Raw genomic sequence first — 26364 nt, forward strand, 5'->3', positions numbered from 1 at the left:
AGTTGGAGGCAGAAAGTCCTGGTTCTGTGGTGCTGCTGTTCCTTTTTGCACTATTCCCAAAGTGACCTATTATGCCTCTCTGTTTACACAGATACACCTATGAGCGCATTGATGGGCGGGTGCGTGGGAATTTACGGCAGGCTGCCATTGACCGCTTCTGCAAGCCGGATTCAGACCGCTTTGTGTTCTTGCTCTGTACACGGGCAGGAGGGCTGGGCATCAACCTTACTGCTGCTGACACCTGCATCATCTTTGACTCGGACTGGAATCCACAAAATGATCTGCAGGTACCGCCAACATCTCTGGACCACATGGCCCAAAGGTCTGGCTAAAAGTTTGTTGCTGTCTGTGGGAACAGAGGCTATGTAGAGTGACCATGAAAAATGTGGAACTCACTGCTCAGAAGGCAAAAGGGTCCTTGAAGGGGCATGAACCTGATGCTCTTATCTCTTCCGCATCAATAGGGTATCTCTTCCAGCTTCAGGTGTACATGCATTTTTAGTTTTCAGTGAGTTTTGTACTTGTAAAAGTTTTCCCAACAATAAAAGTAAAATCAAATATTCCTGGGTTTGGAAATGCTCTGGTTGTTTGTGAGTCTTATGGATTGTAAGTCACGGTGGTGTCTATTATGGTCTTTTATACTGGGAAGCCTTGCCATGGCTGTTCTTCCTCCAGCTGATGGGTTCAGATGCAATTATGAGAGGGTTAAAAGAGGTGGTGGGGGGAGGATTTTGATGATGATGTGGATGGAGAAAGCTCCTCCACTGCCTCCAGTTCTACCAGCTCTGTCTCTAGTGATGCCTTCCTTGTCTCTCTCCTGTAGGCTCAGGCTCGCTGCCATCGGATAGGCCAAAGCAAGGCAGTGAAGGTCTATCGCCTCATCACTAGGAACTCTTATGAGCGGGAGATGTTTGACAAGGCCAGCTTGAAGCTAGGCTTGGACAAAGCGGTGCTGCAGGACATAAATCGCAAGGGGAGCAACAATGGGGTAAGGAGGCCTTTTGGAACCATGACCTTTGGGTCTGTGCTAATTTTCATTCCTTTCTGTAGACTTCATAGAATCATAGAGTTGGAAGGGACCCTGAGGATCATCTAGTCCAGTCCCCTGCAATGCAGGAATCTTTTGCCCAACGTGGGGCTTGAACCCATGATCCTGAGATTAGGGGGTCTGATGCTCTACTAACTGAGCTATCCCAGAACCTACTTTTTGAGGTTGCCAGAGTTTGTTTTTTTTTCCTGTTCGCTGTCCAAGGTGGGGTTCTCTTTTCTTTCTGTTTGTCTCTTTGGAAGGTGCAGCAGCTCTCAAAGATGGAGGTCGAAGATTTATTACGAAAAGGCGCTTATGGGGCTTTGATGGATGAAGAAGACGAAGGCTCCAAGTTCTGTGAGGAAGATATTGACCAAATCCTGCAACGCAGAACCCAGACCATCACTATCCAGACTGAAGGGAAAGGCTCCACATTTTCCAAGGTGGTGTATATTGTTTATTTGGGGGCAAAAACCAGTTGAGCCTGCAATAGTCCTCTTAGATTTTCAGTAGCACGCAGACATATGAGAGCATGCCTTTGGGAATAATGGGATTGTGCTCTGCTCCATTATTTTCTGCAAGCCCCTCTGATTCTCACAGGCATTTATTTTTTTGTAAAGGTTGAGCTTCTTTTCTGGTTTCATTGCATTCTTGGTTAAGGACTCTCAAACTATTAGAATGCTACCTTCTTCCTGTGACACTACAGATGTCTGCTAAAGAAATGCAGAGAAATACAGTTACGATTCAGAATTACAATTGGACAGTGGGTATGTGTAGCAAAGAAGAGGAGAAGGTGTTCAAACCTCCACTGTTGGAGGCAGTATATCACTGAAAACCGGTTGATGGGAATCACAGTTGGGCAGAGTGCTGTTGCATTGAGTCCTGCTTGCAGACTTCCCACGGGCATCCAGTTGGCCTCTGTGAGAACAGGAAGCTGAACTAGATGGGCCATTGGCCTAACTCAGCAGGCTTTTCTTATGTTCTTATGTGTTTGACGGAGCTGAATCAGTAGACTGAATAGTCGTATAAATAGTTTCTATCTAGCATTTGCCTTGTAACTCTGGTGTTGGCTCCAGGACACTGGAGCAACTGCCTCCCTCAGTTATTCCACCTTTTTAGCACAGCAGGTCCATGGGGGGTCTTGTCAGTGAACCCCCTGGTGGGGTGTGGGATGCCAAATGATACTGACATTGACACAGACCCTGTGTGACTCCAGCCATGCTCCTTGCCTTCTCTATATTAGAGAGATGTTTGTCCAAGGCACGGGTGTCAAACACAAGGCCCGGGGGCCAAATCCGGCCCGCCAGACCTCGTCATGTGGCCCGCCGAGCGCCCCAGCCAGCGGGACCCAGCAGTGGGACCTTGCTGCTTAAGCGCCGCGCCAACAAAGCGCCGACAAACAGCTGGGGCCGGGGAAATGCTTTTTGACCCTGGGTCCCTTCGCGCTCTTTTCTGGCGCTGAATCAAGGCGGCGACCCCCCCCCTTCCCTTTCTTCCTTCCTCTCTCTCGTTCTTATTCTTTCTTTCCCTCTCCTTCCTTCCTTCTTTATCTCTGTCTTCTCTCCCTCTTTCTTTTTCTTTCCTTCTTTATTCCTTCTTTCCTACTCTTCTTTCTCTCACCTCTTTCCTTCCTCTCTCCCTCCTGCTCCCTCTTTTCTTCCTTCCTTCCTTCCTTCCTTCCTTCCTTCCTTCCTTCCTTCCTTCCTTCCTTCCGTCCTTCCCAACTTTCTTCCTCTCCCTCATTCTTATTCTTTCTTTCCCTCTACTTCCTTCCTTCTTTCTCCCTTTCCGTCTTCTCTCCCTCTTTCTTTTTCTTTCCTTCTTTATTCTCTTCCTTATTTCCTACTCTTCTTTCTCTCCCCTCTTTCCTTCCTTCCTTCCTCTCTCCCTCCCACTCCCTCCTTCCTTCCTTCCTTCCTTCCTTCCTTCCTTCCTTCCTTCCCACTCCCTCCCTCTCCCTCTCCCTCTCCCTCTCCCTCTCCCTCTCCCTCTCCTCAGAAACATAGGATGCTGCTTTATACTTCTGGCCCTTAAACCCTGGAACCAGGAGAGCAGCTCCAGTGAGTCAACCTCAGCCAGTCCCTTTGGTGAAGGGTGGTGGCTCACTGGCAGAACATCTGTCCTGCATGCTGAAGGACCCCAGCACCTCCAGGTACTAGTAGCTCTGCAAAGGTCCTGCATGAAACCCTAGCGAGCCTCCACCACCCAGTGCAGTTACCAAAAATCATTTTTCAATAAATTGTACAATAATTGTACATTTGAATTTCTACTTGCCATTATTCTGACTATGTTTCTGCTTTCAGAGCTAGTTATTACTTACATTATTACAAAGAAACAGTAATAATTGAATGCAGTGACAATAATTTATGATAATAAAGAGTGGACACATAGTCCTACAGATACAACCGGCCCTTTGAGGGTGACCAAACTGCTGATGCGGCCCCCGATGAATTTGAGTTTGACACCCCTGGTCCAAGGGGTCAACTTCTTAAGAGAATCAAGTTGTAGTCTGTGCTGCATAGCAGACAATTGGCACCAAGAGAGTTTTGGGGGTGAGACACTGAGTTTGTTTCTCACCTCTGCCTATATGCTATCAACTATATGTTTGGCTGACAAGCTGGGTTTCTTGGAACCAACCTGCTAAATGCAATGCCTGGTATGTATAAATATCCAGGAAAAAACACCCATTTTGAAATCCTAATCACGTATTGTTTATCCCAGGGCCTAACATCCCCAGCATGTTGGAGAAAGCCAATTGCTGGGCATACTCTAATTTAACTACCAAATTATCTGTCTGCACCCCGGTGTGGTTTCTTTCTGTGTGGTTCTGCATAAAGGATTCATGGCTCTCCTTTGTTCTGCTGCTTTGTGAGGTATACTCTGTTAATTTTCATTTCACTCCCAGGCCAGTTTTGTTGCTTCCGGAAACAGAACTGACATTTCATTAGATGATCCCAACTTCTGGCAGAAATGGGCAAAAATAGCAGAGCTGGATACAGATGCAAAAAATGAGAAGGTAATTATTATGTTACTATTTTGGAACCAGAAATAAAATGCATGCACAAACATATATACCTACATAACTGTTTGCAGCAAGCTCTATTAAATTGTGCTTTGGGCCACTGTTGGTGTATTACGGAGGACAGGAGCTTGATGCAGATCATCTGAACATCTCTTCTGCAGGAACTTGAGTCATGCCATCCCTTTCCTGAATCTGATTCTTAGAATCCTTTCTAATACTGTACTATAAATTCATGCCGAGGTCCTTGGTCTGAGGGTTGTCCTGTGTGAGCAGTATCTTTGACCCACTCAGGTATGGCACAGTAGCACAACCTGGCCCTGGGTCAGGATATCAGATTCTAATAGCTTTATTCAGCTGATAGCTTTGACTAGCAAGTGCATATGACACAACTTGCAGATTTAAGTTATGTCTGGGTTATGTGTTGAGATAGCTATTGTAAGTTAAAACCTGTTCCTTTTGCACACTATCTAGCAATGCCTGGTATGTCGTAAGTATCAAACAAAATAGTACTTATTTATTTTAATTGTATCTAATTCATACATGGAACTGATAAGGTCTTTAGTGGCTTAACTTTAGCAATGCTGCAACATCAAGTGCTCCCCAGTCATTCACTGGGCCCAACTTTGGTTTTTCTTAACAACCTAACCTTTACTTATAGTTTATTTCAAATTAAACTTTATTCTTCTTCATCTCAGGGTTAAGAATTCTGTTTTAAGTGTATAGATTTGCATCTGCCAGCCTTCCTTCTTTTCTGCCACTTCCTTCAGTTTAGCCTGGTATTTAATCCAAAGCAAGTCCTGTTTTACTTCCAAGCAAACTTGCTTAGAATTGTGGCCTATAGTAATGCACTGACGTGTGGTGTGAAAAACATTTGCTTACTACCTATGTATGTCTACAATGCATATGTTTGCATGATTGTGCACATGTGCTGGCACAAACGCACACACACAAACAAACAAACAAACATACTTGCATAAAATTGTCTAGTGTAAGATAGAACACTGTCACTTAAAAATCCAGAGGAGAAAAGAGAACTTTTTAAATCAAGTAAACGTTACTTCTTCAAGATACATCACAAAACAAAACAAAACACAGTGATTGAAGTTAGTATTAACATTCTGAATGAAGCTGGGTACAGTTTTAAACAGCCTTTCAATTTTAAACCAGTCTCTAAATTGAGCACCAGATGCCATTTACCCTCAGCTCCCACACTTAGCAATTTAGATACTCTGTGCTGTGAAATCAAATCAACTGACATTGTAAGAATGTAAAATTCAAGCATATAATTAAAGTCTTTTTCTTTAAAACCTGATCTACTATTTTCTATCATTTCTTTTTCTTTTGCTGAGTTCCTTAACATTGCTGTTTTAAGGTGAAAAATCTGCACACGCCAATATAAACAGCAGGCATTGGAGTGAAACCTCATTACAAATAAATATTTTATAGCTCTTTAAGTTTTATTACCTTTACAACCATCATTCACCATTTTGTTTGAAAAGAGTGCTGTTTTCAGGTTTCATATAAAGTTCTGATGAATTAACCATTAACAAATTAATCCCTGTATTTTCAAAATACTGGAGGTGGATGTTCACCCCTTTTGTCTTTAAGCTCATGTTGACAGCTGTGGCTTTTGCATAGGAGCATAGAATGAAAGGAACCCATCACTTTGTACTGGGCCAGGGAGAGATGAAGACAATGGTTCAGGCTTTGGATTTTGACAGTCCAATAGCTTTGCATTGTCCTTCTCTCATACTGATGTGAGTTGTAGCAACTAAAAGTATTCCTGTTCTTGCTGTCTGTACTCTGCCAAAGGCAAGACCGTCCCCAAAAGGATACCATATCTCCCATTTTTTCCTTCCATGCTTGCCTATCAGATAGTTGCTGCTGTTAAAGCGAAAGGAACTCCTCCCTTTCCCCCACCTTTGAAAGGTATTAGGTGGCTCCAGCCATCACAGTCAGTCTTCCTAGTTGGAGGCACTGAAAACAAGAGTGTGGTTGCTGCGTTTTTTGTGGGGAGGAAGAAACACTGAAGTGTTCAGCTTCCTGGAAGAAAAACAGCATATGCGGCTGCCACCTCCTGAGCCCAGTCGGTGTACCTGCTTGCTCAGTGAAACAACTGGTTCAGTTATGGTCCAGCTATCTCTGATGCCTGCCTTATTTATTAATTTAAATTATATACCGCTCTTCATCTGAGGATCACAGGTCAGTTTACAATATAAAACCACAAAAATGCATAAACAGTAACAAACAAAAGCAATACCCCACCCCTGCAGTTTAAAAGGCCATATATTGTTTGAATAGCTGAAGGCCAGGGAGAAGCTGAATATTTTTGCCTGGTGCCTAAAGCTATGTAACGAAGGCACCAGGCGAGTCTCCCCATGGAGAGCATTTCACAAACGGAGCTACCACAGAAAAAGGCCTATTCTCGTGTTGCCACCCTCTGGACCTCTTACAGAGGAGGCACATGAAGAAGCGTCTCAGATGATGATTGCAGGGTCCGGGTTGGTTCACATGGGGGAGAGGCTTTAAAATGTAGCCTAAGGATAATGCCTTCTAATACTCCAGCTAGGGCAAAAGAAGCCACAGCAGAGGAAATACTGCTATGCAACAGACCACTGAGATATTTTCTTCTTGTTTTCCTGCCATAACACACGTGCAATAATGAACATGGGCGGAGAGAATAAAAGAGTCACTCTGAAAAATAGGAAAGTGGGGACAGGTGCACAGTCTCAGTTTTGTCTGGCCAACTCTTGAGAATAGATTTGCCAACTCATGGCCATTCCAGCTGTGATTTTTTTTAAAAAAGATGTATATCAGTGCTTACTTCTGGAAAAATCTGTAGATGTTACAGTTTCAGAAAGAAATGGTTAACTATCCCAGGCAGCTTTGGGTTCAGATTCAAGTAGTTATATCTGTTCTTCTTTTTCCTTCCCTTCACAGGAGAGCCTGGTGATTGATAGGCCCCGTGTCCGTAAACAGACCAAACACTACAATTCCTTTGAGGAGGATGAACTTATGGAGTTCTCTGAACTGGACAGTGACTCCGATGAGCGACCCACACGCTCGCGACGCCTCAATGAAAGAACACGTCGCTACCTACGGGCAGAATGTTTCCGTGTGGAGAAGAACCTGCTCATATTTGGGTGTGTCTTTTTGTTAAGCTTTTCCTGGGAGCCCAGCCCCATATTATCCTGGCCCTAGAAGGTGGGTTCCATGGTCTGAACAATCTGTGAAGTGTTCAGTGCAGAATAAGTCTCCAGTCTTTCCCAAATTTTATCAGCCATGGCATTTTCTGTGATACCTAGAGGGAAATCTGTGGGAGGAATAAATATTTCTGGGTCCAAAACCAATCATCAGGATCCCTCCTTTAGCAATACCCCGCTCATTTTCCTCTATAATTTCCCTTTCTATGAGTCTCTCTTCCTTTTCTTGAGCTTGGCCAGGCTTCATTGATAAAGTGCAGTGTGTGAAGATGCTGGAAAAGCGCCAAGTGTCCTTATTAGTATGTAAGATGCATCTTGTGTTTTTCAAGCTGGGGGCGCTGGAAAGACATATTGACCCATGGCCGGTTTAAATGGCATCTCAATGAGAAAGACATGGAAATGATCTGCCGAGCACTCCTAGTCTACTGTGTCAGACATTATAAGGGAGATGAGAAGATTAAGAGTTTTATCTGGGATTTGATCACTCCCACAAAGGATGGACAGAACCAGGCCCTACAGAACCATTCAGGTACAATAGGCTCATTTTGTTGTTGTTTTATCACCTACTTTAAGCTTTAGCTTTACCTCAATACAATGAAAGTAGGAGCTAAATAAAAACTTCTGACACGGGATCCTTTTCTAGCTTACACCAAAGCTAATAAAGCACTTGCTAATACTGTAAAGTGTAAAAGTTTCAAGTCCTTCATTTAGTGAATGAACCTTAATTTGTAATCTACAACAAAGGTACTTCTCAGATCAGAGCTGCATTAGTTGCATAGAGACATGGTGTGAAAAGATTTAAGACTGAACACAGAGCAGTTATCTATTGTGATTCTCCTGTGATTCCCTGCTGGGAACTGGCACATGCAGACAAAGCAGCAGTACTTGACCCCCTGCTCATCAGCTAACGAGCAGGGAGTTCAGTCCTGCACAGAACCGTGTAGAGAGCAGGACTGAACTCTCCAATCATCAGCTAATAATTGGACAGTTCAGTTCTGTTGGGTGCTACTTCTCCTGTGTATTTCCTGTGGGGCCATGATGGAAGCAGACCCCTATCCCTACTCCCCTGTGGCCCAACTTCAGCAGGTGGGCAGAACCACCCACTTTTCAGTCACCTGGTGTCATTGTGATGTCAGATTATGTGAGAGGTGGAGGGCCCTGTTCATCTGTCACAGTTTGTATGAGGAGATAAAAGATCTGGCCATAGATCTGCTGTTGAGCCTGCAGTGAAGCTCATGATTCTTCCCCCTGCCTATTGCAGGCTTATCAGCCCCAGTGCCAAGAGGAAGGAAAGGCAAGAAAACCAAGAACCAGATGCTGCTCCCTGAGATCAAGAATGCTGACTGGCTCACCACCTGCAATCCAGAGATTGTCTTACATGATGACAGCTACAAAAAACATCTGAAACAACATTGCAACAAGTGAGCAAATGGGGGGGGGTGCTGACTGGGGGCTCCAGAATGCATTATCCATTGTGGGGACTTGTTTGATCTATCAGCTGCTGTGCATGTACACCATGGAGGTGCCTCAAACCTTTTTTTTGAAGAAGTCTTCTCCTGTTTTTACACCTCTGGAACCTGGAGTCAATCCCCCCCCCCAACTTGGTGAGAACTGTCTGGAGAAATTGAAGTTGAAGTTTGGAAAACTGTGTGGAGAGGAAGCTGGGATTTCCTGCTGTGGATCCATGAAGATTAAGGATAGTTCCCCAGCTCAAGTTTTCCAGACTGTAAAATGGAAGAGTGTACAAATGGGAAAACTTCCCAGGGACATGTGCTTGCACCGCTCCTGTCCCCCCCCCCCCAGGTCTGGAGCAGGAAGCAAGCACCCACTCATTCCAATGATTTGATATGTTTAGCTTCTCTGTTTTGGTGCAAGTCATTGAGAGAAATGCATGCTCTCTGCTTGTTCAGAACATAATTGAATAAAGCCTAGTGGATTTTTGCAAAATAATAATAATAATGATTTTCTGGAAGAGGCTATGCAACTGGCAAATTTTGCTCACTTCTCTACAGTGCACAGTGGACACATGATTGGGACTGTGCTCCCCTGTGTCCCAAATGCAACCCAGCTGGCACTAGGTAGTCAGTAAGGGGATACCAAGCAAGTGTGCTTCTTCTTAACTGCCCGGTTTTAGAAAACCTGGAATTTCTGCATTATATTTCAATACGTTTCATTGGCTGCAGCATATCATCTGCCCCCTCACATACCACCTTATCTCATGTACGTTCTTTTTGTGTGCACGTATGTTGGGTAGTAACTCAAGTTATGGCACAGTAAGAGTAAAGAGTGAAGTGTAACGTAAGTCACAGGTGCTTATTCACCAGCCTGTATGCCTAGTGGCTTCTCTTCTAGCACTGGGATCTGGTCCCTGCAAGGCCAGCTTTTTTTTAAAAAAAGGCAGCAGTGACAGTTTTCACTGCCAGCAAATGCACTGGCATATCCTGGAGACCTGCAGATTGGCTTGGTAGGTTTGGACGGCATGTTGGAAATTCAAGATTTTGCCCTCTGAATCACTTGCTGCTCTTCCTTTCGGTAGGGTGCTGCTGCGTGTACGGATGCTCTACTACTTGAAAGCTGAAGTGTTGGGGGAGGCAGCCGACAAAGCCTTTGAAGGAACTCCTGCCAAGTATGTTACATTCGCCTTCTGGAATTTTGCTTTACAGTCCCCCAGTGTTGGAAACATACACAGCATGTGCTTGAGTTGCTGCATTCGAGTTGGGGTGTGGGTGTGCGCGCGCAGGTGTTTTTGCACTCTGCAGGAAATTGTAGAACCCTGCAAATGCATATTTTTACCTACTGCAGATTATATTTGAAAGAAATCTGTGGAGTCTTTGCAGGGTATTTGTGGTTCTGAAAATACAGGCAGATGAGAGCGGCAATAAGCTCAGCTGAATTAAAAGGAGATCCATGCATGGCAAAACTCTGACAGGAGGCCCAAAACCTATCCTGGAGAAAACAACAAAATTAAATATTTTAATGAACCGGTTGATCCTGACTGGTGCAGCTGTCCAGGATTTCACCCAGGTCTTTCCTAGCCTTACCTGGAAATACCAGGAACTGAACCTGGAACATTTTACAGCACTTCTCAAGTCCACTCTCCCAACATTTTATAGAGATGTTGGAACTTGCTGAAACATATGTGGTCTTAGTGAAGGACAAAACAGTTTGGAGAGATCCTTTATGGACCACTTGTTTTGATGGTGGCCCTGCTGCTGTGGAATTTCCTTCCCCATGAGTTCTATCACACCCCTTCCATGCTAGTCATAGGCCTAAAGACCATTTCATTCCCTAATTTGTATAAATGAGAGGAATGCCTGTGCAGAATGTTCTTGGGATATAATCTTTGCCTGTCCTTCACAGAGATCTGGATTTCCTCCTGCCAGACATTGACTACATAGAAATCCCTGTGGATTGGTGGAATGCTGAGGCAGATAAATCCCTCCTTATTGGAGTTTTCAAACATGGTATTACTTTTTGTATGGCCTGGAGTATTAATAGGTTGTATGTGTGCCTGTCTGGGAGAGGGGAAATAGATGGAATCTGAAAGGTTTTCTAATATATTTTTAAAATACAACTTTATTTCACAGGTTTTTTTAAAAAAATATTTCTCTCTGCATATGGAAAATAGGCAGGGATATGTGTACTCTGTCCTTAAAGAAAGATCTAAATTCTGCTCTAAGACTATCTGAATCCTGTGATCATGCTGTAATTCTATGATACTTACTTGGGAGTGGGCCCCATTGAGCTCAGTGTGACTTAATTCCTAGCAAGCATGCATAGGGTTGCTCTGTAAATCCTGCACAGGATTTTATAATGGGATTGAAATGCCTGTGTATTGTGAGTTTAGGTTACGTATTGGGTGTTTAGGCTGTATAAAAGGGGGGGGGGAGAATAGTTCCAACCGACTCATATTAAACTATATATTTTGTAGGTTTTAATGGTTAGACTAAAAAAAAAAGAAATAATTGTGGACTGTAATGTGATATTTTAGCAATAATAAACATAAACCTCTTTCGTATTTATTTCTTTGACTTGCATACCTCTGTTTACCATAGTAAGGGGCAATAAATTATCCAGGGCACTGAATCCTTGAAATCCTGATGGGGCCCTTCTCTGGCGAACTGTCTACATACCCTTGCCTGTATTACGTAACATAACTAATTCAGCAACAACATTGCATCATATAGAATGGGCAGACAACCTATCTTACCTCCTACTGTTTCTTGCTGATTACGTGGACCTTAATGGAGATGTAGTAGTAGAGTGTTAAGGCTGGAAGCCCTCAGCTGAATATCACTGAACAAAAAACCTCTGGCTTTTGTCAGGTTACGAAAGGTACAATGCTATGCGAGCCGACCCAGCCCTATGCTTCCTTGAGAAGGTAGGCATGCCAGATGAGATGCTGCTGTCTGCAGAGCAGAGTGTCATCGATGGAGTGCAGGATGCTCCAGAAAGGTAAGCTTATGCTGGGCTGGCAGGTATTGATCTGTCATAGGAGCTGAATTGCTTAAGTGAACACTATCCAGACTACATGCTGATATTGCTGTGGGAGCTGTACACAAAGGTTGTTGGTGACGTTAGCCATTTGTAGTGATGCTGTGGATTGGCAGATGAGGATGCTTGGTCTATATGAATTACATCAAAAGGTTATGCCTTGGAGCAGTTCTCTCCGAAAGCTAAGTGTGTACCATTCATGCATACAGTCTTGAGAAAGCTTATCCATAGTGGGTGGTGCTTTTGGTGATCCCCAAGTGTTAACTCAGCAGAAGGTGGGGATGGAATGATGGTTGGACTGCCCATGACTCTGCTGTCACAACAGTCTTGGTTATGAGGCAGATGCATACCTATAGCACAGGTAATAATAGCCAGCACTGCTTGCCTCCACTTCAGTGGAATTAATGTTTGAAGAATTCTGTCAGAATGACCTTGCCTTACAAATACAGACTAACCCCCTCTTGGGTTGCTTTGTTTAGAGGGAACGTGGATAAAGAAGAAACAAGTGCAGAGAAGCTGGACGGGCTGCAGAAACAGGAGGTAGGTGTGATTTTCTAGGCAGAGATCTGCTTACTCTGCTTCCATTATCTGTTCTGATGGTATTCTGAGACTGCAGAAAACACAACACACACAAATAATACCCTTGACAGTTTCACATCCCTTAAAGTTGGGGCGGGGGGTGTTGGATCATATTGACAATATGAAGTGTTCTTCTGGTGGTTTCATAGCGCCTTTATGGATGTGTAACATACGCTGCTGTGGAGGCAATGTAAATTATTATTTTTTTACTCCATAATTCAATGTTGGCTTTGTGTATTCGGCTTTTGGCCCAGAAGCAAGTGTCTCTAAAGTAAACTCCGTTGATGTGGGCTTGTTTTCATTTCATAGGAGACTTCAGATGGTTGTGGTGAAGTAACTGAGAAGAAGGAGGACACCATGGCAGGTGAGGCTGCGCATCTAGATGTTTTAGGGAGTGTAGGGGTATTAATTTTATTGGTTAGAATAGCAACTTATGCTAACTTCCAGAGCAAATAAAAACTGTATTTCAAGAACCTATCTTGCAAAAGATCCTTCATTATGCATTTGAAAAACTCCAATAATACTTTTTTATTCCAGGTGCTTTGCAACTTAACAAGCCTTCCAAATGATAGCTACTATTTTCTTTTCTTTTTTTATTGAATTATGTTGCATACACAAACAATTAGAACAAAACTTACAGTCGTCAAACAGATTAAGTAAATAAAAAATAAAAAATTAATAAGGAAAAGTAAAATTATAATACAGAGGAAGAAAAAGAAAGGAGAAGTATGAAAGAGGAGAAAAAAGAATGTGTGTGTGTATATATATAAAAAACTAGGATAGCAGTAAATCCTTCATTGTTAGACTAATATTTTACAAACAGATTCTTAAATTAAAACACAGAGAACTAAATGCAAAGCTACATACAAAACAACAAATAAAGATTTCCGCCAATACCACAACAGTTCATTGTTCTTAGTAAAGATACTTTCTTGTATTTCAATTGGTTCCTCATCTTGGTATCAGGAGACTATTGCTTTTGCAGTGTTATTCTAGGCACAACCAGATAGCTACTATTTTCTGTTGGTTTTATTTTGAATGTTGTTACTCTGTTTTCTCTAAACACTTCAAAGGTATCTTAGAGCAAGTAAAAGTACATCTATATGTGTGTTTTTAAAAATTATATTAAACAATACCCTATGAAACATACCGGTAGAATAAAGCTACATAAAACTAAGGCACTAAAGTTGCTGAAAGATAGTCAGCAAAATAAGGTGATCTTTGAATCCCAGTGACTCAGAACCCCTGCGTATCCCAACCATGGTATTGAAGACTGATAGGCAGGTTATGTCCGTGTATATGTAGGTGGGGGTGAAGTACTTAATGATTCAGTAGGGATGTTTGAAGGACTCTGCAGTGTTTGTGTTAAATACTAATGACCTTGCTGATGTTTGAAGCCCAGGATGGCTCCGACCCAGACAAATCCAGCTGGCCTGTGTCATCCGCCCTCACAGCCAGACTGCGGCGTCTCGTCACTGTCTATCAGCGTTGCAACCGTAAAGAGCTCCCTACTAGGCCTGAGATCATTGGGCCTTGTAACCATGGTTATTGGCTGCAAGAGGAGATGTTTAGGAGAGCCAACGAGATGGACCCTATCAACAAGGAAATGCAGAAAAGGTAATATAAAACACTGGGCTGTGAACAGGCTTGATCTTATTTGAGCACTGGAAGGACTCTTTTAACATAAATGGGCAAAAACTGCTAATAATCCCCAAACATTGTAGATAGCTCAGGCTCATAGCCTGCATGCTTTAATTTCAAGCTTGCAGATGCTCCTCCCATTACTGGAATCCCATATGCTTTGATTCCAGATTGTGGCATAACGTAAGATACCAAAGATCACCCCAATAGGCAGGGAATGCTCTTGTTACACCAGGAGCCAGTAAATACAGTATTTATTTGCTATGGCAAGTCCGGCAGGTGTGAAGAGCAGGCAGTCTCTTGCCCAACTTTGAAGCTGCAGGAGTGAGGCAGATTTTTGAAGCAGTTCTACAGTGACACCTGCCACCTCTCCAGCTCCAAAACTGGGAACTGTTTGGCTGCTACATTATCATTTGTTCAATTTGTATCCCAAACATCCTCTCAGACTAGAAAAATAGATTGACCAGAACTATTAAATAATTGCGAAAAACTGAAAATTGGGAATTTTTTTAAAGCAAGTTTCATGAATGGGTGGATTTGTGTTCCCCATGCATTGCAGATGGACCAGAAGAGATCAAGCAGATTTCTATCGCACTGTCTCTTCATTTGGGGTAATGTACGATCCAGAGAAGAAGGTTTTTGACTGGACCCAGTTCCGATCCATTTCACGTTTGGAGAAGAAAACTGATGAGAGCCTCGAGAAATATTTCTATAGCTTTGTTGCAATGTGCAGGAACGTCTGCCGCTTGCCCCACTGGAAAGAAGATGGTGAGTGGGAACTATTTGGGGCTTCTAAACTTGTAATTTAGATGATGGTGGAGGACATTACACTGCTTCTTTCCTTTTCAGGTTTTTTTTAAAATTGCTTTAAACCCCCTGCTAAAAGTCTTGAGCAACAGACTTGTAGTATTTTGACCCTAGTCTATAGACATTCTATCACTCTACCCTTGATGGTTTTCTCTACCTTCCCTCCCTCTTCTATACTCGTAGGCCCAGCTGATCCTAGTATCTATGTGGAACCAATCACTGAGGAGCGTGCCGCAAGGACCCTATACCGAATCGAACTGCTACGGAAGGTCCGTGAGCAAGTGCTGAGGTGTCCGCAGCTGCACGAGCGGCTCAAGCTTTGCCGCCCAAGCCTGTACCTTCCCGTGTGGTGGGAGTGTGGTAAGCATGACCGGGATCTGCTCATCGGTACGGCTAAACATGGGCTGAACCGCACGGACTATTATATCATGAATGACCCCCAGTTGTCATTCCTGGATGCCTACAGAAACTATGCTCAGCACAAAAGGACAGGGGTCCTTGGAACAGAAAACTTGTGTTGCCACCACCAAGCAAATTCTAAGCTGTATTGCTCCCCTTCATACAATCAGGTGGAAAGAAAACATGAATCTCCGGAGACCGAAACGGAGCGCTGTCTCAAGCTAGTGGGCTCAGGCAATAGTCTCTCGCGGACAGACAACATCTCTCAGGATAGCAGCTGTGAAAATTTCATGTCGAAAGTCCGGGGTATGATTTCCATTAACTATGATGAGAGCTCTTTGCCTGACTCTCTGATGTGCATGATGTATGATGAGAAGGCGTGCAACAGCGAACATAGCTCCCTTGCCCGAGACAGTCCCAGCTGCACAGATGTCAGTAGCAATACTACCAAAATAGCAGAGGGCAAAATAGATGGGGATGAAGATCTATCTAGCTGTGATGCTGAGACCACAAGAGAGCCCTCCTACCTAGATCACTTGCAATTTGGCAGTGACCAAACGGAGGGTCCGAATGCAGCCCAGGAGCCCTCATCTAAGGAAACTAAGCCCTCCCAGAGCTTTATTGTGGAACCCTGTAATGCCCTTGAGCATATAGAGAGTCCGTACGCTAACCCAGGATCAGTACCGTTTGAAAGAGATGGCATGGAAGGGGTCCTGAGCATAGGAGTGTTTGGCCCCAGTCTCCATAACTTTGATATCAAAGACCATCCCGAGAAGAGATTCATGGGCTTGTTGCATGAAAAGGGCTTGGAAGAGAAATCGGTGCAAAGTCAGAGCCACAGTGAAGAAGAGGAGGAGGAAGAGGAGGAGGAAGAGGAAGATCATTTAGAGGCAGCTGCTGACACTGTGGAAGATTTGAGAGGTTGCTTAAAGACCCCAGATGGTGGTGAAGACAAACCCATTGTGCAAGAGGAGCAAAGGCATAGTTCATGTCTTCTCACTACTCTGGATGCAATCATGAAGGAAAGGAATAAGGAGCTGGTTGAGTCGATCTCGAGTGAGCAGGCAGCATCCAAATGTGATAGTGAGCACGGGGCTGGCGAGGACGATCAAGCTGAATTTGAGAGCCTCGAGGAGCACACCCCAGTCTTGCAAGAGATCCAGACCTGCCACCATCACCACTACCACCATTCTGCACAAAGCCAGGCGTCAGCAATTCAGATGGAGCTCCTTAAGTCACATCCTGTTTGTATGGAGGCAGACCCCTGGGGAGATGACACAGAGGAGAAAAGGGGCAGTCCTGTTCCACAGCCTCTCTGTGGGAATGAAATGAAGAAGGAAGAGGAAGAGTGTGAGAATCAAGACCTAGAGAAGAGGGATGAAAGCAGCCAAAATCAAGGTAGAGTAATGTGGGGGTTATCTTTCTGCTAGTGTACATTCCTGCATATCTTAGTAATTTTCATTTTGAGGATTGTAACTTCACACTAAGTATAATATAAAAATACAGTATTAGCATGACATCAACTGGTGACATAAATCTTTATATCTTCACAAGTGCCAGAAAACTGACTGTGGCTGCGGATTAACAAATTTCAACTCCATAGGATCTTGCTTCATGCATGTTGGCTCGGTTGGTTAGTTAAATAGTTAGTGAAAATGAGTTTTTATGTATACTATTTGAAAGTTAGCATCAAGCTAGGCCACTGAATCATAGTAGCTAAATTAGCTGAATTATTTAACTGCTTCTGTTTTCTTCTGGTATTTTGTAGCAGCACTGAATTCTCTTTTTGCAAGCTTCCAGAGACACTTAGTGTTATGTTACATATCAAACTTCTGCCCATAATTAGCAATCTTCTTCAGAATCACACATGCCATTCTGTCATTTAAATTTACCGACACTATTCTTCAAATATATGGAAGCTGCTACAGGGTGTCATACCGTAGATGTCCAGAGAACCATACAGCTTTGTTGTGTTCTTTGTTGAAGATCATCGATGCCTCAGAATGCCTTTGAAAGAAAGAGCGATTTGATGCTTTAACAAATGCTTACATGTTGTTTTCCTCTCCATCTAGATTGTTTTGAGAAGTTTTCTGAAGATGAAAGTAAGAGTTCCACATTTGTTGTTCCTGGAGAGATTGATGAACTGCAAGATGTCCGGGCACCTACCATTGCTCAGCTTCTGCAGGAGAAGACACTCTACTCTTTCTCAGAGTGGCCTAAGGTGGCTTGGTAGCTTAAGTATGCATGATTAAGGGCTTTAGGTCAATGTTCCGCAGGGACTGAGATCCACCTACCATGTTGTTTTCACACAGGTGCACCCTGGCTTGTGTCTGAACCCTTTTGAAAACATATTGAGAGAAGTAGAATAGATTATCCGGCAACATTTTGGAAGCAGCATTGAAGTATTTCTCCAAGTTGAATATTTCTCTGTTATACTTCCTGCATTATAGTATATATTTTGTCCGATATGGGTGCTAATATCAATAGCTGTCCAGTGTCTTCAATAAGCAATGTGAAAAACACCATTGTGTTTGTGATTCCAGTGGGCTATAGCCTTTTCCTTGTAAAAAAAGGCCAAGCACTTCCCTTCTGAAAAATGTCCTAGCAGTTTTGAAGTATTGAGGTTTTCTTTGAAGAAAAAAATATGTTTTTATCTCTTTTTAGTTATTGGTCTCATGTTCTGAGTGTGAGGCCTAACAGGACTTCTGCCTAAATGACAAGAGCCTCTGGCAGGCCTGTTATTTATTGGTTCCCTCCTGTACCCTTTATCTTATTTTGAAAGGGGCATCCTGGTGCTCTGCATTTGACTTCCTCCTGCAATCTAGGGTTTAGAACCCCGGTGTAGTTATTATCACTCATTGTAGAAATATTGCTGAGGCAAGTTAATAACTATCAGAATGCTACTGATGTTAAAACTGCTCCCAGTGTGTTTGTGTATATATATCCCAACAGGACATTATTGGCATCAACCTTACATTAGTAGCTTTAAATTATGATGTAGAAAAAGGAACAAATTGATGTGTGATGGAAGGGTAGACTGTAGAGGTTTATTTTCCAGCTTGTGTTGCTTATTGGTAAACGTCCAGCCATACTTTCAAATGCGATTTTTTAAAAATGCAACAGAAATAGAGAGTGTATCTGCATAATGGCTCCAGTCATTTTCTTGGCTGAAAGCTGTCAATTTAAAACTTTGTATGGTATGTACCATGGAATGAACCCTTTCTACAGGAGTGACCAAGTGTCGTGTGTCTTACATGCACAGGCCTGCTGCCTTGCTTCTGATATGCAGGATGGTTAATTTACAGGCTGGTCAAGCTATCAGCCTCTGTATCACCTGGAAAAGGAACACCTGAAGCTAGTTGCCTAGTTGTAGTTCTTGGAAGGATTAGAACTTACAGCACATGCAACCTAGTGAAGCATATCTGCTTCTTTGACAGGATCGAGTGATCATTAACCGCATAGACAACATCTGTCATGCCATCTTAAAGGGCAAGTGGCCTTCTTCCAGCCAGCCATTTGAAATACAAACTGTGATGCCGACTCCTGCATTATCCAACAGTACTGGCAATAGAAACAGCTACACTGAACCAGAGGCCTCCGAACCCAGCTTCAGCAATGGAGTGATAGCTGCACAGGTCCAGAAGGTGAGCTTGGGTAGACATCTTTGCCTGCTGCAAATCATTACTTGTATAATGTTTCAAACTCCTGTCCATAAGTAAATAAACTTATGCTCAATACTGCATCACCTTACTGTTCCTAAAATTACTGACATTATCATTCTGGCATCCTTAAAAAAAGTTGATAGTTACATTCAGGTATTTCTTTTAGAAAAGGGTGCTGATGAATTTAAAGGTTGCTTGAGAATATTAGAAAATTATGTATGCAGTCTCTATTAGGACAGATTATTGTAACTGCCTTTCTATCCACTCCTGGTTTTAAACACAGGACGGTTTCCTGGCGCCCACTTTCGTCAAGGATGAACACAAGCACAGGCAACCATATGAATTTGAGATGGAGAGAGATGCCAAGCAGAGGAGCCTTGAACAGCTAGTGGCTTCCCACCCCCACCCTTCCATTGTGTTGAACGGCTGGCGGGATGCAGCAGTGGACCTCTCAAGAGTGCCTGATGGGTCACCAGCAAGCAGCTCTCCTTTCTCCCTGAGCACAAATATACCTAAGCTAGGGACAGTGAATGCTCTGCAGGGCTCCCTTGGCATGGACTTGTCTGGTATCCTTCAGGCAGGGTTAATTCATCCTGTCACAGGACAGATCGTCAATGGGAGTCTACGGAGAGATGATGCTGCCATGAAGAGGAGACGGGGCAGGAGAAAAAATGTGGAAGGGATAGATCTCATATTTTTGAAGGAGAGAACCCTCCAGACAGGGCTGTCAGTAAGTAATAATCCCCATCCTCTTTTATTCCTCTGCACTTCAATGATTGCTTAGTGCCAAGTGCAAATGTTTTGTTTTATTCTTATTAAATAATGGTGTCAAGGCACTGGGGGTGGGGGTCTGGCCCCTGTGCAAACACACCCCTCCCCATGGAAATAGCTCACCATTCTTGCAGCCTGGGTTTAGCTAGGGTAGTTGCCATGGCTGGATCAGATATTGTGTTAATTTTGACATTTTGAAAATTCAGTATTATTTCTGCATCTCAGTAGTGTCTTTCTTTCTCACTCTTCCCATTCTATTATTCAGGAAGATCAAACCCAGACTGTACCAAGTAATCCTAACCCTGATGGGCCAGCCATTACTACCTCAAGTCCGCAGACGGTTCCAGGCACTAATGTCCAGGCAGAGAAGATTGTTCCAAATAAGAGTCTTCTGGACTGGCTGAGACAGCAGTCTGACTACACGCTTGAAATCCCTGGCTTTGGCACAGTAAGTACAAGTCTCATATTCCAGTCCTGTGCACATTTACTTGGAAGGGAGCGTCACTTATATTTTCACTAATATTCCTTTCAGAACTTTTCAGAAAAGCCTAAACAAAGGAGACAGCGCTGTAAGGACCCTAGCAAATTGGACATAAATTCTCTCACAGGGGAGGAACGCGTGCCTGTGGTCCATAAGGGTACTGGGAGGAGGGTAAGCAGAAGCCTTTACTATTCTTGTATTTTACGTGATTTGGCACAATGTCAGTTCTAAATGCATTCAAATCCTGCAAACCTGAGTTCCGTCTTCACTGGCTTATTTTGTTTTGAAGAAGAAAATGCAGTTTCTCTTAAGTCTGCTTTTCCTTGCCTCTCTTCCTACATATGAAGTGCATATGTGCCAAGAGCAACATAGGAATTACTTAAGTGTGAATGTCCCCACTTCCACATAGATCTGCTTATAGGGGGGAGGGGGGAATTAGCCTCCTCCTTTCACACCAGATTGCTACATTCGTCGCAGACAAATTGACTGGTAAGGAAGGATTGCTGCCTGCTGTAGGGCATAGCCGGTTGGAGCTGTACTTGCTTCCTTCCAGCAAATTGACTTAAACAGATGGAAGGTGCAGCTTGCTGTATCACATGGTAAACTGCAGCTTTTTCTCATGGGTACGCTCTGCTGGCTGGAAGGAAGCAATGTTCCTTGTAGTGTTTTTCCAGGCAATATGAGAAACATTGTGGGGGAGTATTTCTTTCGTAAAGGAAAACCTAAGGAGGGACACAGGGATCAGGAGTGTGGACTATACCAGCTCTTATGAAATATCATGGAGAAAACATTTGGGTGACCTCCAATGTCCAGTATGCTAATTTTATATCTCAGTCACAAGAAAATATTTCCTCACATTCACAAAAGTTCCCACTGCATCTACATAGGGGTGGACTGCATGTTATGTTTGTACAGTCGTACCTTGGTTGCCAAACGCCTTGGAACTTGTACGTTTTGGCTCCCTAACGATTGGAAACTGGAAGTGAGTGTTCTGGTTTTCGAACGATTTTCGGAAGCCGAACGTCCAGTGCAGCTTCCAATTGGCTGCAGGACACTCCTGCAGCCAATATGAAGCCACACCTTGGTGTTCAAACAGTTCCAGGAGTTGAATGGACTCCTGGAACTCATTCTGTTTGAGAACCAAGGTACGACTGTATTTGATTTACATCTCTAGGTTCCAGCAGATGCTTGTAAGGGCAATCCTTTTAGGACATTGTCACAAACTGTAAACTGTACAACATCCTCAGATTTCAGTCAGTTACTACATACCATTTTCCTTCTGGAAGCAACAAAAAAGTGGGTAACTCAGCTTTGATTTCTCTAGATGTTTCATCATATATTACTTATGCAATGTTGCTTAGTCTTTTCCGCAAAATAAGTAATCATTTTACTGTGTTTTATAGTTAGGGGGAGCCATGGCACCAGCACTGAAGGAACTGCCAAGGTGGCTTGATGCAAACATGGAGTATGCTGTTGCAGCAGACTGGTCTGACATAGTTAAGCTTTCAGTAAGTTAAAAGGTTTTCAGAGAAATATCTATCTTGTAACTCCCCTCCACCCCTTCCATATCTCTTTTCTAATTAGTTTTCTGAATAGGTAGCACAGCTGTTTGTTTTTCAGTACAATTGAAAGATAGTTAAGTGTGAGAGCATGCTGTGTACATACACCTCAGCTTACCTGTAGATGCAGAGCTGGCTTTTGAATTAAATATGCGAACAAAGTATCTTTCAAAATGTATTCTGATCCCTTGTTCTTCACTGATTTCTCTGAATTTCAGGGAAGATAACAAATCACATAATTCATGCATTTCACACTTTCCAAATCATTCAGATTTGCATCCTTTGTGTGCTCACAATTTGGTTTGAGCAGTGGCCAAAAGTACTGTACTTTCCTGTGAACTTCATCTGAGGATGGCTGGAACTGTTTCTTTGAGAAGGCCCTTCTAAAAGTACTGAAACACTTAAAAAAAATAAAATAAAAAGAGTAAGCAACTACAGTGGTACCTCGGTTTAAGTACACAATTGGTTCCAGAAGTCTGTACTTAGCCTGAAGCGTACTTAACCTGAAGCGAACTTTCCCATTGAAAGTAATGGAAAGTGGATTAATCCATTCCAGACGGGTCTGCGGAGTACTTAAACTGAAAGTACTCAAACTGAGGCGTACTTAAACCGAGGTATGACTGTATTAGCTAGCAATAATTAATTATAATTACAGCCCAGTCTTATGCATGTTTACTTGGATAGCTTGTGTTCAGTCAGGCTTACACCTTAGAAAATGTCCATATTATCACAGCCTTAAGACTGATCCTGTATCCTCTTGCCAAGGAGTAAGCCCTATTAAACTTAATAGGACTTATTTTTGGGGTAGACATGTATAGGATTGTGGTGGTGATTATTTTACCAGCAAAGCACAGAGACTTTGTTTTCGCACAAATTACAGTTTTGTTTGTCACAGAGAGAAGCACTTGGGGATTTATATTCCACTAGAGAACACATCTGAAGGCACGTGTGATTGAGCCCCTAAGGGTGTTAACATTTGGAATTCTTTTTTCTTCTTCTCCAACTCAGGGTTTTTTACCTGAAAGCAAGTTTAATCGTATTCTGACTGAGCCTGTACTCCGAGATGCTGGGCCTCGACGGAGAGGAAGGAGGCCAAGGAGTGAACTTTTTAAAGCTCCTGGCATAGTAGCAGATGCTTCTTCTGGAATGGGACCATTATTCATGAACGGACTCATTGCTGGAATGGATTTAGTAGGACTTCAGAATATGAGAAACATGCAAGGCATTCCTTTAACTGGGCTGGTTGGGTTTCCTGCTGGATTTGCAGCAATACCTGCTGGCGAGGATGTCAAAAGTGCTCTGAGTATGTTGCCGATGATGCTTCCAAGCATGGCTGCTGTACCACAAATGTTTGGTGTTGGAGGACTTCTTAATACATCAATGACAACTGCCTGTACTTCAGCTGCTCCAACTTCATTAGCAAGCACAACTAAAAGTGGTACGTCACATGCAGAAAATGATGCTGAAGACAAACAAAGTGGCCAAGGTGCAAAAACAGAAACTCTGTCTGAAGACAAATCTGGTCCTAGTTCATTTTCTGATCAGTCAGAACCCGCAATAACTACCAGTAGTCCTGTAGCTTTTAACCCGTTTCTTATTCCAGGAATGTCATCTGGACTGATCTATCCCTCAATGTTTCTTTCTCCTGGTATTGGTATGGCATTGCCAGGCTTTCAGCAAACCAGACACTCAGAGGCAACAAACCTAGAAAGTCAGAAACGGAAGAGGAAGAAAACTAAAGGGGAACTTGCAACTGCAGAACCAGAAACTCTCTCACTGTCCGACAAGGAACATGCAAACAGTCAAAACTGTACAGAACAAACACCATCTGTGTCAGAAGAGAATGAACAGGATGTACCAGCGGAGGAGGAGGAAGAAGAGGAATTCAAAGATATTAAAGATATCAATTAGAACTTTTGTTTTGTTCTGAAAAAATAATATTGTGGCTTGTAAGTTTCTCATCCCATAAATATTTGTTACAGCCCTCTGTTCCCACTTCACCTTCATAAAAAAAACCTGTGTTTCTATAAGTAATATTATCTACCTAATTCCTGGTAAGATAACTATGGTGACATGTTAATAGTTGCAGGGTCTTGCCATAGAGATAAGCAGTGTTCTATAATTGGTACGGGAGGCAGAAATTTCTTGTTCAGATGTCCAGCTGTTCATCCCTCCCTTCTCCAAAACAGTAGTAAATAAGTACTTGGTGATTGCCAAAACTGCTTGCTTGTTTGAGAGGGGAAATAATCTCAATAAGACAATGCTTCTCTAATGATGGAAACACAAACACAGGAAAAGGTAGATGTTTTTACAAAGACACTGAATTTAAAAAATCTTGTATTTTGGGGTAAAAAGCACAGTTATAGTAAGTGCTAATGTGTATTTTTTGATTTAAAGTATTTCCCTATTTTATCATGGTTACTAGATTAGTAGTATAGACAGAAGTATATAACTAATGATTGAAAATGCATATATTCATTTCTTTTTCTTTTTTAAAAAAAAGGCATTAATGGTAGATAATTTCCTCCTGTTCACACTACAAAGTTTTGGAAACAAACTGCTGTAAGTGAAAAGATTACCTGAACTTTTATATTTCTAAAACCAAATCTTGCTTTATGTTTAAGGTGGATTTCAGTTGTCCTTTTTTTGATTTTAGGCCATTTCCAGCTCCTGCTGAGAAGCTGACGCACATCTTGCATTATTATTTTTTTAATGCAGAGGCTGGAGCTTAATAACTTCCAGTTTTTTTTATTTTTCTATTAGCCGTTTCTCACAAAGGCCCTTAACAATAATTCCCCCTTCCCCAATGAAGAATAAACAACTGGTTTTAATCTTCTTATGAGGGAACAGGATTGGCTTTTATCAATTCTTCTACCCTAAAAAATGTTATTTTTTGAAATCAGAATTTTTAAAGCTGTGAGATGGGCTTTTGTTAAGGACTGTTGACAGTTTCAAAGCTTGAGTTTAGCCTCTGTTTCTAGTATTAGACTGTGAAGAAAACGTTTTTGCTCCCCCTTTCCATTCCTCTTGATCCCGTTCACTGTTCAATGGTATTTCCCAATATCTCTGCACATACATTTTGTGTAAGTGTCTCAAATGAAACCCCTTAAAAACATAAGTAGGCTTCCAAAGCTCAGTGTGTTGAAACGCCCTCCACAGGTAATCTTTACATAGCCCTCTTTATTTCCACTCCTATATCACTTTTCTTTCACTTGGGCTTGTTCTAATTTATAGCTCATGGTTCGAGACTTGAAAAAATACACACTTTGTGGTGCGATGCTTAAATGGCAGACCATTAGAGGGGCTTCGGAGTGTATGCTCGTATTCAGATTCACATTTGGTTTGTCACAATTTACTGTATTTTTTACTTATTTTTTTCTGTTACAGTTTTGCTAATTTATCAGATGGTCCAAATGTTTTGACATAACTATTTCAGTTTGCATTATTTATTTATGATGCTTTTTTCATTGTCTTTTATACATTTGGGATTATAAAGTATGTACATGTTACAATTAGCATCTCAAGAAGTCTGTTACCCATGAACTAAAATTAAGTCTGTATGTTGCAGTGAATTTATTCTGAGTTTTCTGGGTTGGAATCAATTTCAACAATTTATGATTATGCTATTGCAAGAGATTGAATGAAATAGGCCCTATTTAAATAGCACCCTGTAGCACAGATACTGTATCACTCTTGACAGATTTCTTAGAAATGCTGCTATCTGTTTAACTAACATTTTGTTCAGTTTTGCCTCCAGTGGAAGCAGAGAGGTTTTTTCAGCTGTTAAATCCAAAATCAATATAATTTATTTATGTAAAAAAAAAAATCACTTGATATATTTTTGAACCTTTTACGTACTAACTTTTTATTTAGTAGAAAACATGTACTTGCCCTAAATCCTTAAAATACAAATGCTATAAAACTTCATATATCTTGAAAGCCTTACTGTGAATGGATGCAGGTCTCTCTATCTGGAGTCTATTTGTAATATATAAAAAGATTATTTGCCAGAGCTACACTCGTAAGGAACAGGGTTGAGACTAAATTTTTATTTAGTTTGTCAGCATGTGCTATATACCTTGTTCTTTCTTATTTAATGTGTGTGTGTCTGAGTGTGTAGGTTTCTCTTTGACTTTTAATGTGTGACTCTTTTGCAGTGATGGAGCTACTCTGGCTTATTTACAATGAAAGGCATCAATGGCTACTCCCCCCCCCCAATAACCATCTTAAGAGAACAAATGCAGATTTCCCACTTATTTCATGAACACTCACATAAACATAGATGCTTCATCAAATGTGCTATTAAAATAAACTGTCTGTGCTTGTAAAAAATGATAAATAGATTTAAAAGTCAGATTTTTAATTTTTTAATTTAGTGCCTATATCATGCGTTTTTAAAAATATTGGCAGAGCCTTGCGAAAGTTGTATATACTTTTTTCTAGGAAATCTATTTCTGATTGTTTTGCTTGACTTGGAACTAAACATGACTTGCCTTTTTCTCAGCATGAGCACTGTTTTGGCCTGTAGATTATCTTTCTTTCATATTACTTCCCATACGACCCAAGAAGCCCCACTGTATAAACTATGCATTACTTTTATGACTGGGTAGATTTGATTTAATTGCACAATACAATACTTACATACTTTTCAGCAAACTAAACCACAATACTATTTTAAGCCATCCTTCTATCAGTGCTTTGAAATATTCTTTAACATTA

General features: G+C 42.1%; 1 protein-coding gene across 14 annotated transcripts in view; it reads left to right on the top strand.

The window, feature by feature from the left end:
- Window positions 1-25584, top strand: part of CHD6 (chromodomain helicase DNA binding protein 6) — a 101453-nt gene extending 75869 nt beyond the window's left edge. For 9 of the 14 annotated variants that reach the window (XM_060277235.2, XM_088674494.1, XM_088674498.1 and 6 more), the window contains 22 exons: window positions 92-287; window positions 824-986; window positions 1286-1470; window positions 3933-4043; window positions 6990-7192; window positions 7582-7781; window positions 8514-8673; window positions 9789-9878; window positions 10613-10716; window positions 11578-11707; window positions 12226-12286; window positions 12635-12689; window positions 13723-13942; window positions 14526-14734; window positions 14957-16570; window positions 17245-17393; window positions 18610-18816; window positions 19118-19564; window positions 19871-20053; window positions 20138-20257; window positions 21490-21594; window positions 22654-25584. In XM_060277235.2, coding sequence (XP_060133218.2) covers window positions 92-287; window positions 824-986; window positions 1286-1470; window positions 3933-4043; window positions 6990-7192; window positions 7582-7781; window positions 8514-8673; window positions 9789-9878; window positions 10613-10716; window positions 11578-11707; window positions 12226-12286; window positions 12635-12689; window positions 13723-13942; window positions 14526-14734; window positions 14957-16570; window positions 17245-17393; window positions 18610-18816; window positions 19118-19564; window positions 19871-20053; window positions 20138-20257; window positions 21490-21594; window positions 22654-23556 — 5815 coding nt within the window. In that variant the 3' untranslated portion in view covers window positions 23557-25584. Of the gene's footprint in view, window positions 1-91; window positions 288-823; window positions 989-1285; window positions 1471-3932; window positions 4044-6989; window positions 7193-7581; window positions 7782-8513; window positions 8674-9788; window positions 9879-10612; window positions 10717-11577; window positions 11708-12225; window positions 12287-12634; window positions 12690-13722; window positions 13943-14525; window positions 14735-14956; window positions 16571-17244; window positions 17394-18609; window positions 18817-19117; window positions 19565-19870; window positions 20054-20137; window positions 20258-21489; window positions 21595-22653 lie in introns of all 14 variants that reach the window. The other 5 variants (XM_088674495.1, XM_088674500.1, XM_060277236.2 and 2 more) reach the window with 2 other exon arrangements.
- The last annotated feature ends 780 nt before the right edge of the window (window positions 25585-26364 follow it).

Source organism: Zootoca vivipara, chromosome 7, assembly GCF_965207765.1.
Source record: "Zootoca vivipara chromosome 7, rZooViv2.hap1.1, whole genome shotgun sequence".
In the NCBI taxonomy this organism is placed as follows: domain Eukaryota; kingdom Metazoa; phylum Chordata; class Lepidosauria; order Squamata; family Lacertidae; genus Zootoca; species Zootoca vivipara.